Source organism: Micromys minutus (genome assembly GCF_963924665.1).
Source record: "Micromys minutus genome assembly, chromosome: 16".
NCBI classification, from domain to species: Eukaryota; Metazoa; Chordata; class Mammalia; order Rodentia; family Muridae; genus Micromys; species Micromys minutus.
Genome location: NC_137985.1, coordinates 5,693,973 through 5,706,184, shown reverse-complemented (window position 1 = coordinate 5,706,184; position 12,212 = coordinate 5,693,973). Strand labels below are relative to the sequence as shown.

Below are 12,212 nucleotides of genomic sequence, written 5' to 3'. Positions count from 1 at the left end.
CAAGTTACAATATTGTGCCCCCTTCTTTCTATCACCGTCAGTGAGAACAGTAACTCTCACAAATCCTCCAAAGAACACACTGTGAGGTCACTTGCTCTACAGTTGCTGTGACAGGCATGCACTGTTCTTTGTTAATTTGCAGCCTTAGTCTCCACAGCAGGACAGTGGCAGTCTGAGTGTGCTTACTACCCTCTTAGAGTGAACCCAGGATTGTTTGTGCTTTCCCAGCAACTCACTATCGACCCATGAACATTAGCACTTTCAAGCACACACCCTGCCTTGCGTTCCTGCTAGACCTTACACCAACTTGGGTGTGAATTACTCTGCACAAATCTCTTATAAAATCAGTTCTGCTCTTTGGCTGTTCGAATTTTTATCAAATGAAAATCATATAGATTTGCTTTCTGTTTTTAAAAACATGAGTATTTTCTACCAACCAAGGCGACACATCCAGTCTGTGACCCACATAAACAATTTTTTTCTTAATATGTGTAGAAGGCTTTGTGACATTTTTGCAAGAACAAAGCAACAAGAAAACAAACAAGGAACCTCACGTATACTACATGTGCACGGCTGGCTGCTTCATTTTTCAAATAAGCATTATGACATAATCTCTGAAGTAAAACAAACATTAACGGGCAGTTCTTCTATAGAAAATGCTTTTCTTTGTAACATATCAAAATATTAATTTGATATTCTCAGCTTTGTTTTTTTTTTTCAGTGAAAAGTATCTAAGTCCATACTAAAAATAGCAAATTATGAAGACAATACATTTTGATACAGAATGAAATGAACATTCATTATCTCTAATTCTCTCAATTTTGCACTTAAGAAGACATCTCTTTTTAATAGGAAATACTCACCCTGTGAAGAAAATGATGATAGCTTTTTATAAGTATCTGAGATCTCCTGAGCCTGCCCTATGTGCCCATCTCTGCACTGCATGTCTTACTTATACTGATATAGTAAAAAGCTAGCACTTCATGTAATGAGATAAAGGTAATGTAATAATGCTTACTCTTTAGTCATAAAACAGAGATAAAATATACCTCTTCCAGTTTTGTCAATTAAACTATAAAAGAAAGAGTTAAGGAAAAGTGAAAGTCTTGTAGTTTGTCCTAGATTTGCCAATGTTTTAGTAAAAACCAAAGAAAAACTGTTTTTCCAAGAAATGTGTTTGTGGTTTAAAGGTGCTGAATAACTCGGTAGCTATTGAATTGCTCTGATTTAAGAATAATCATGCTGTGACTGACACACTCCCTTCTAATATTTCAACTGGTCATCTTTTGGGATCTAATATGAAGCCACCAAGAAGGCATGGATGTCCTAAAGGTGACATGAAATTAACCGCAGTTGTTTCTCTGGGTGACTCAGATGGACAGGTGATGGACAGACCTTGTGGACTGTTGGAGATTCTGTACCAAGAGCTCTGGAGGCTTCTCTTTATGTTTCTACATAGTGTTACTGAGGGAATTCTACGCAGTCAAGACCTTAAGAGTCATGAGATTGAAGAATTCCTGCAAATTTGTGTATGGTCAGTCTACTTCCAGGAGCCAAACTTCCTATGATTTCGTCGGCATTTATTTCTGGAAGTGCTAGGACATTTCACAGATGATCACAAATTTCAGAAGCAGTTTTTCACGTTCCACATTCTAAGCATGGGCATCTGTGTTCTCCCCTGTAGAGGACAGTAACACCTTCCAATCCACAACCTCCATCGACACAGAACAATTACCAATTATTAACAGCTCAACCTTTAAGCCACTCTCAGGTTCTCTTTATCCATGATGAACTCAGGTAACTTTCCTCCAATGGGCTCAGCCTCTGCTCACCTCTCCTTCAGGTTTCCCTCTACCGCAAAACCATAAAAAACATTTCTGAAATGTGCCCTGAACCCATCACCAACCACAGGAAATCACCCTCTGATCATTTGACTACCTACATCTGTCACCCACATCCATGAAGCACTCTGACACCAGCTGCAACAGGCTCATATCTCAAGTGGTCCAAGCTTGTCACAGCTCAACACCTAGTGCTCCCAGGCCGTCTGTGTCCTTATCCTTCAAATGCTTGGTTTAGTTAACATTTTATTTTCCCCAAAGCCTTAACTTGAAGGTGCCAGTGGTATTTAGGAAGGTTCCTGCTTGTGCTTCTCACCTGTCACAGATTTAAAGTCTAATCTGTACTCTATCTTAAAAGTCCCCAACTCTAGCATTTTGTACAATTGAGATTTTTATTGTTGACTTATTGATTTGTTAGCCAGATTAGTTCCACTCAACTGAATAGGTGTCCTTATTGCCCAGTAACAGGAAATACCTGTTGAATATTCATGAATATCGATGAGACACTTTTCTTGCGTGTTTTGCAATTTGTGACAATCCACAGGTGTAAGTGGGCTCTAACGTCAAGTTAAATCTCGTAATGCCTTATACTGAATTGCTTCTCTTCCACAAGCCACCGAAGAACGTGAGAAATTTAATGCTCACATAACTCAATAAAAATATTATTATATATAACAGTTTGCAAATCTGAGGTACATAGAAACTCTGTGGTTTGTGGTATGTCAACGGCTTTGAACATAATAAAATTTAATAAAAAAATGAGTGGCTATTAGCTTCAGTTTCTCTTAAATCTCAACAAAAAATAACATGGCTGTTTTCAAACTCAAAATCAAAGATCTCCCAAACCTCACATAATGGTGGGTTTGACTAACAGCATCCTGCTGGTTTTCTTCCTTTCGGGGGATGAGGTGGGAATGCAGCTATCACACGGCATATGAAGAGACTGTGACTGGTCATAAGGCCACCATAGCAACTGTGTAAGATCACAAAGAAAGTCACAGTGCATGGAACACTATTTCCTGCTGCATACATTTGTGTGCAACAATCAGCATGATTCAATCCAACTGCTAAGGCTGCAGAAAGCAACAAGAAGTCAGTCTTTACCTATTACCCAGGATATAATGAGCATCTCCATCCACGAGAAGCAGGATGTTTTCATCCTAAACAGCTGTCTTGCATTATCTGTGCTGGTTTCATTAGGGAGGAGCTTGGTGCCTTCAAATCTGTCAGCTGCATTCATGACAAGCAGCCCCAGAAAAATGGTGAAGGAGGCTGCATGGGCTACAAACTTCATGAATGGTCCTCGCAGTATCTTCCCCATCTGCCGTGACACACATCAACAGAAGAATGTTACCTTTGTCTTCCCTCTCCCTCCCACTCTCCCTCCCTTCCCCTCCTTCCCCACCCCCTCTCTCTCTCACACACACATTTTCATATTTCAACCTTCTCTTAAAATAGCCATACATATTTACATGGCTTGTAACAGGGAAATGATTTTTATGCTGTTATAAATTTTCTGACCATGTTTATCTCAGTGAGTTTATATACCTACTAGAGTTCTGTTTGCTGTGGATCTTAGGTTTTATTATGTAATGGTCAGATAGGATATATGGGATTAGTTCAGTTTTTCAGCTTTGAGATGCTTCCATGTGTTGCTGAGTAGAATGATTTCAATGAACTATTCTATAGACATGTGTTAGAATCATTTCAGTGGACTATAGTGTAGACATCTGCTAGAATCATTTCAGTGGACTATAGTGTAGACATCTGCTAGAATCATTTCAGTGGACTATAGTGTAGACATTTGTTAGAATCATTTCAGTGGACTATTCTATAGACATCTGTTAGAATCATTTCAGTGGACTATAGTGTAGACATCTGCTAGAATCATTTCAGTGGACTATAGTGTAGACATGTGTTAGAATCATTTCAGTGGACTATTCTATAAACATCTGTTAGAATCATTTCAGTGGACTATTCTATATAAATCTGTTAGAATCATTTCAGTGGACTATTCTATAGACATCTGTTAGGTCCATTTGATGGAAGATCTCATTTAATCCTGATGTTTCTCTGTTTATTTTTGTCCAGATGACCTGTTTCTTATAAAAGCGGGACTTTGAGAATGACTACTACTATTGAGCTTGTGTTAATCTTTGTCTTTAATTTCATGAGTGGGCTTTGTTTAAAATTTGTTGCACCAGTGATTGGTTCATATACATTTAATATTATGGTTTTTCTCTTGATTAATTGATCCAAACACAACCCAGTAGATGAGAAGAAAAAAGTAAAAATAAGAACAGAAATTAATGAAAAAGAAACAAAGAAAAAACCACAAAGAATAATTGTACTTAAGAACTGGTTCTCAGGGAAAATAAACAAGATTGACAGACACTTGGCCCCACTAAAGAAAGAGAACCCAAATTAACAGAATCAGAAAGAGAGAGAGAGAGAAAGAGAGAGAGAGAGAGAGAGAGAGAGAGAGAGAGAGAGAGAGAGAGAGAGAGAGAGAGAGAGAGAAACACTATAACATACACCAAAGGAATACAAAATATTTAAGGTAATACTTGAAAAAACCTGTATTCTATTAAGGTAGAATATATTTTTAAATGGATTTTTCTTATTTATCCAAACTATCAAAATTAAACCTGGAAGAAACCAATAAGCTAAACAGACACAGGAGACTGAAACTGCAATAAGTCTTCCAACTAAGTGTTTCAGGGCCAGATGTATTCACAGCAGAATTCTACCACACTTTCCAAAAAGAAGCTACAATAAGTTCTTCTTTAACCACTTCCCTTCCTCAAAAGAGAAGATAAGTGTCACTTCCAAATTCATTCTATGAAGATACTATAACACTAATACCCAAACCAATTAAAGACACAACTAACACACACACACACACACACACACACACACACACACACACACACACACACAAAACAAAAATAAAAATAACAGGCCAATATCATTGATGAACATAGATTCAAAAATCCTCAATAAAATACATACAAATACAGGCATAAATTAATAATATCACCCACTTTAATCAAACTGGCCATATCCGGAAAACACATGTTTAATTCAACATACCTAAGTAAATAAATAATAATAAATTATATAAATGGATTTAAAGACAAAAAGCAATCTTCTCAGTAGATATAGGAAAGGACTTTGACAAAATCAAACATGATTTCATGATAAAAGTGTTCAAGAGAGTAGGACTGGAGAGAACTCCTCAAAACATTAAAGGTATATGTGATAAATCCACACCCAACTTTATCCTGAATGAAGAGAACCTTGAAGCAATACTATAGAAAATGAGACAGGTCTACCCACTTCCTTTCAATATTGCTCTTGAAGTACTAGCTGGAGTAATAAGGCAAGAGAAGAAAAATAAAGGGATAGAATTAGAAAAACAAAAAGTCAAAGTATTTTCTTTTCCAGATGATATGATATTATGCATAAGAGATCTAAAAAATTTCATCAGGAAATGTAGAAACAATCAATTTCACAAGAATAGCCTATAGTTCTTTTAGTTCTTTGTTAATAGTTATTGCTTTCTTGTTTATTCAGCCAGTTCTCAGAGAGACTGTTTTACAGTAGACGTTCTGTTGTTCTGAGTTTTATAATTTTTCTGTCTTCTCTGAAGTTTCCTGAGTCAAGGATGCAGGAGCTGTGATGTAGATGTAACTGGTAAGTCTGGATCCCCATGATTGATCTCTTGGGTTTTTTTTTTTTTTGGGGGGGGTGTAGAATGTATTTAGAGTGTAGTAAAGAATTATGATTGTCTAATAAAGTGGGGGTAGTGTTTTATTCTCAACTTTATGACCTCAGTAGCCCTAGAAAGTTGGCTAGGTTTCTAGTACAGGCCAATTTCCCTCCTGAGTGGGTCTCAATCCAATTAGAGAGCTATTGGTCACCATCAACATGTGTGGACCAATTATTGCATCACTGCTGTTGTTCATAGGTACTCTGTCTCAGCAGAACTACTTTAATCACCCCCCCCGCACTTGGCAGCTTGTATAATATTTTCTGCTATTACAGAAACTATACCATAGGAAGAAGGATTTTTAGGTCCAATCCAGAGCATAATCATCCAAGTCCTATGTTTTAAGCATGGTATATCTTCATCGATAAGAGCCAACTTCCACCCCCACAAGGCAACCAAGAGCTACATTCCTAATCTATACTGTTTGGGAAGTTGCTAGGACTGCCTTGTCCGACCATTCAAAAGGCAGTTTCTTACACTTGGTTACTTGGGTTTTTCTTAGTGTGTAGTTCTTGTGGGCAATATTGTCAGCCCAAGTGGCATAGTGGCATAATTTTCTATACATTATATGTGTACTGTAACTTTAGGTAAATTAAAACAAAATATCATTCCTCAAGGCTTCATCAAATATCTTTGGTGGTATTTGTCCTGTCCCATCTTCTGTTGAAGAACATTTAGGTTGTTCCCATGTCCTGGTGACTGTTACCAGGATGTCTATGTACTGAGCAAGGGTCAGTGACATGAGACGTTAGTCCTGGAGGAAATGCCCAGCAGTGGTCTGCCGAGCTAGGCCATACAGTAGGGTATTTTCTCTGCTCTCTCTGAGAGCTTCCCATACTGACTTCCAGAAATCTACACCAATCTTCATCCTTGTCAACAGAGAAGGAGGGTTCCTCTTTCTCTACAATATCATTAGCATTTGTTTCAAGTTATTTTGTCAATCTTAAGTCATTTTGACTAGGGCAAGATGAAATCTTAAAGTTTTAAAATTTTTGTTCTATTAATTTATAAAGCGATAAACACTTTATGAGGTATTTCTTAGCCATTTCTTCTATGGGAAACCCTTTGTTTATATCCCTAGTCCATTTAAGATATGTTTAAGGTTTTTTGAGGTTATAATAAATCATTCTCTGAGTTTTTCTCCTCCCCCAATACTTTCATATGTCCTTTATTGCTCTCTTTCAAACTTATGTCTTTTCATTAACTTTCCTGTATATTTTATACATAAATACAACCTGCTTAGACTGTGTGTTACACATTAGTTTCCTTGATTCTTTGTTTACTGAGTTCTTTGTATATTCTAGATATTGTGGAGAGCATTTTTGGAACCTCTAGACAGTTGGTAGCAGGGTAATAATATTATTAATTTTACCAGAACCCTGAAGCTGACTATAGGCAGGAATCTGGCTTCTGTGCTACGCCCTGTAAGGGCTAATATTAACCACATTGGTATCTGTAACTCTAGGCAGAGCCCCTGGGATAAGGCTATAAGGAAGTACATCTACATCTACATCTACATCTGGAGCAGGGCTTTTAAGAATGTGGCACAGGGAAGTACATTCATATTTGAAGCTCCAAGTGATATCCTTAGGAATGCAGCTCAGGGCAGAGCGGTTTTCAGGATGTAGGCACAGCAGTATCAATTTTTGTCTCTGACCTTTTTTACCTGACCTCCAGTAAGATGTTTACAGGAACTTTGGTTGTTATCTCTCTTGATCCCTGTCTCAGGACTGATGTTACCTTTTTGCATGTAATTAAAATGATTTAAAAGAGGACGGATTAAACCAAGTTTCATGTTGGCCATGAGGCTTAGGCCTCAAGTCTGGCGAAGTCATGTTGCAGCTTTGGGGGACCCATGTTTCCCTGAGCTGGTCTAGGACAGGATATTAACCCTTTGTTGTGTCTTTTTTTTTTAATGAGGTTCCAGTTGCCAGTATGACAGATGTGTGCTCATGGGAGAGATTGAGGTAGAGTGTTGGGACTGGAGAGGTGGCTCAGCAGCAGAGAGCACTGACTGGGGACTTTGGTTCAATTTCCAGCACCAAAACAGCTGTCTGTAACTCCAAGACCTAACGGCCTCACCCAGGCATGCCAAGCAGAACACCAATGCACATGAAAACAAAATAAATATTTAAAGAAAAAGAAAGTAAGTACTTCTTTTTAAGCATTATTAATTCCACTTCTAGTTTTTTAATCTATGAGCAACCGAAGGACAAGCAGTATTTGTGAAAATATATATTCCTAAAAATTTGTGCATATTTTTGTGGCTATATAAGAAAATTCCAACTCAATTCTTCATAAAGTTAGAAAGAGCAATTTGCAAATTCATTGGAATAACAAAAGTTCAGGATAACAGAAGCTATTTTAAGCAATTAAAAAAAAACTTCTGAGAAAATCATCATTCCTGACCTCAAGCTGTATTACAAAGCAATAGATAAAATCTGTATGGTATTGATACAGAGATAGACAGGTAGATCAATGGAATAGAATTGAAGACCCACAAATTAATCCACAAGCCTATGGTCACTTGATCTTTGACAAAGGAGATGAAACCATCCACTGGAAAAAAAAATAGCATTGTCAACAAATGGATGTCAGCATGTAGAAGAATGCAAATCAATCCATTCTTATCAATCTTTACAAAGCTCAAGTCTAAGTGGATTAATAACCTCCACATAAAACCAGACACACTGAAAGTAATAGAACAGAACACCAATGGTTTATGCTCTGAGATCAAGAATCAGCAAATGGGACCTCATGAAATTTCAAAGCTTCTGTAAGGCAAAGGACACTGTCATTAGGACAAAACGGCAATTGACAGACTGGAAAAAGATCTTTACTAATTCCACATCTGATTGAAAACTAATATTCAATATATACAAAGAACTCAAGAAGTTAGAACTCAGAGAATCAAATACCCCTATTAAAAAATAGGGGACAGAGCTAAACAAAAAATTCTCAACTGAAGAATATCAAATGGCTGAGAAGCACCTAAAGAAATGTTCATCATCCTTGGTCAGTGGGTAAATGGAAACCAAAACTACCCTGAGATTCCACTTCACACCAGTTAGAATGGCTAAGATCAAAACTTAGGTGAGAGCAGATACTGGTGAGGATGTAAAGAAAAAGGAACATTCCTCCATTGTTGGTGGGACTGCAAGCTGGTACAACCACTCTGGAAATCGGTCTGGTGGAAATCAGAAAATTGGACATAGTACTTCCTGAGGACCCAGCTATACCACTCCTGGGCATATACCCAAAAGATGCTCCTACCTATAACAAGGAAACATGCCCCTTTATGTTCATAGCAGCTTTATTTATAATATCCAGCAGCTGGAAAAAAAGCTAAATGTCCTTAAACAGAGGAATGAATGCAGAAATTGTTGTACATTTACACAATGAAGTACTACTCAGCTATTAGAAACAATGATTTCATGAAATTCTTAGGCAAATGAATGGAACTAGAAAATATCCTGAGTGAGGTAACTCAATCTCTCTCTCTCTCTCTCTCTCTCTCTCTCTCTCTCTCTCTCTCTCTCTCTCTCTCTCTCTCACACACACACACACACACACACACACACACAAACCCAAAAAACAAAACGTACATGTTATACACACACTGATAAGTGGATATTAGCCCAAAAGCTTGGATTACCAACAATACAATTCACAGACCACATCAAACTCAAATAAGGAAGAACAAAGTGTGGATGCTTCAGTACTTCTTAGAAGGGGGAACAAAAATATCCACAGGAGAAATAAGAAGACAAAGTTTGATGCAGAGACTGAAGCAAAGGCCATCCAAAGACTGATCCACCTGGAGATCCAGCCCATATACAACCACCAAACCCAGACAATATTGGTGATCCCAAGAATTATATATTAACAGGAGCCTAATATAACTCTCTCCTGAGAGGCTCTGCCAGATCACAACAAATACAGAGGCAGATGCCCACAGCCAACCACTGAATTGAGAGCAGGGTCCTCGATGGAAGAGTTTGAGAAAGCATTGAAAGAGCTGAAGGGATTTGCAACCCCATAAAAACAACAGTACCAACAACCAGAGCTCCAAGGGATTAATCAACTGTCCAAAGAGTACACATGGATGGACCTTTTGCTCCAGCTGCATATGTAGCAGAGGATGGCCTTGTTAGGCATCAATTGGAAGAGAAGCCCTTGGTCCTGCCAATGCCCCATAGTAGGGAAATGTCAGGGTGGGAAGAGAGGTCAGGCACCCTCACAGAAGCAATGACAGGGGGGATAGGATAGGAGTTTATTGAGGGGAAACTGGGAAAGGGGATAACATTTGAAATGTAAATAAAATATATCCAATAAAAAAGAACATCCATTATAGTAACTTTGTTAAAATAACAAAGCTTGAAAAAATTTCACCCCCCCCCCAAAAAAAAAAGAAAATCAAAAGTATTTAAAGTAAAGACACCAATTTAGCCAAAGATATTATTATTATTAAAAAATAAATCAGTTCTATGGCCCAGTAATATTGATTAGTTCAGTGGGAATGATAAAATTACAGACTTCCTCACCTTGATTCTAAAGATAAATAGTAACCAAAAACAGATTTTAGATATGAGGAAAATACTCTGAAAATGCCTGTTTAAACTAGTTGTTTGCCTCAATGCTGACAAGTTAGGGTTGAAAACAAATGTTCAAAAGAACCATTCCCATCGCAGAAGAAATGGAGACAGAAATCAGATAGTTAAGATTTAGGTAAAATGTAAGAAATGTGTAAATCTGGGGCAAGCTGCAAAGGCTTAAGGAAACACTGCGATTCCTGCCCATGGCTCCCAGGAAAGGAACGGCGTTCACTGTAGAAAGGTTGTCACGGTTGCATGACCGCAGAGTGAGAAGAAACACAACCCTACTGAACTACCTCCTGAAGCCTTGGGAAACAGAAACAAAGATGCAGGAGTCCAGCCTGTGCCCAGAAGAGGGGGTTAAAACACATGCAGGCGAGACACTAACTCAGAAGAGAGGAAAGCAGATGTCAAAGATAGAGAATTCGGCAGCTGTCTAGAAACTGTATTTCTTAAAAGTTAAATCCTAAACCTTATTACTTGCAAGTTTGTACAGATTCCTTAACTTTTCTATGCTCACGTTTTCTTCCTGCAGAATTGGAGGTCATGATTTACTCTTCTGAAGGCCTGTAGCTGCCATCAGGCTAGGAAATGGGTTTGGAATAGTTTGTAGTATTACTACTATAAGAGACCAGAGGACTTTTAAAAATCAAATAATGCAGAGCATTAAAACATACTAAGGTAGGGAGCAGTATAGGATATAAATAAGGAAAATTCATTATATAATATGATGAATATGCAAAACTCTCAACATTTTAAATTAAAAAGAATTTCTCATTTTATGGAAAATGGGAGCAATGCCAACAAGACAGCTGAGCAGGTGAATGCTCTTAGGTCCTTGGGTCCTTGTTCATGAAACACACAGAAATGTGGACAGAAAAAATGAACTCTATGAAGATGCCCTCAGATCTCCACACATGTCCTATGACAGACAGACACACACACACATGCACACATGCACACGCACACGTACACATAACATGTGCACACACACATGTGCACACATGGATACATGAAATGCACACACACATGCTCACACACATATATACATGCACACATACAGTCATGAACACAGATGCATGCACCACATACACCAATACCACACACCACATACCACTCAGCACACACACATACACATACTTAATATACTTATACAGACACATTCATATAATACACACACCATATACCACACAGTACATAGACACACATACATACACACATGCACACATACATTTATGAACACAGACACATATACCCATACATACCACACACCACACATACACACACACACACTCATACACCTACATACATATACATATACATATACACCATACACTACACACCTGTGTTTGTTGTGTGTGTATATATGTACATGCATATGTACACTCATGTACACACAAGTGTACATATACGTGCCACATACCACAGAGAGAGAAAGAGTAAAGATAAATGTTTTTCAATTAATTTCCTTGGAATTAGAATACAATTTCATATACAACAAACTGCACAACTTTATATAAGAAAACTGGACAATGAATATAATTTCTAATAAATCTTTTATTGTTTGTGTCATCAATGTGTACTTTATATATGGTCAAGTTTTGCTCTCATAAATTACAAGGGGAAAATTCCATGGAAGTGGATTCCTAATGTTATCACTGTGAGTAGTGAGGAAGTTGCCACTGCTTAAAAGACCTATACCAGCATCCAGTGTGAGTCAGGACATGGACCTTCAGTGACTGAAATGCCTGCAGCATCTGGGTCATAAGACACCATGTTGGAAATGCTGATGCAAAGTCCTCCACATAACAAGTGCCTAAAATGAGGGCCACCTGTGTCTAGAAACTGCAGTTACCTCCTGATATGTCTAGCCAACACACAAAATAGATGTACCAGACTGTGTTTATCTGTGAATTATTTTAGTAAGACTCAGATTTGATATTTAACAGAACTAGAAATGTGGCTTCAAAAACATGATGAAAAGTTGCAGGCTCCAAATTCATA

At 37.8% G+C, this 12,212-nt stretch overlaps 1 protein-coding gene across 3 annotated transcripts in view; it reads right to left on the bottom strand.

The window, feature by feature from the left end:
- Positions 1 to 12,212, bottom strand: part of TRPC6 (transient receptor potential cation channel subfamily C member 6) — a gene marked incomplete at both ends in the record, with an annotated part of 104,441 nt that overhangs the window by 19,068 nt on the left and 73,161 nt on the right. For all 3 annotated transcript variants that reach the window (XM_080930623.1, XM_080930624.1, XM_080930625.1), the window contains one exon: positions 2,946 to 3,162. In XM_080930623.1, coding sequence (XP_080786749.1) covers positions 2,946 to 3,162 — 217 coding nt within the window. The remainder of the gene's footprint in view (positions 1 to 2,945; positions 3,163 to 12,212) is intronic.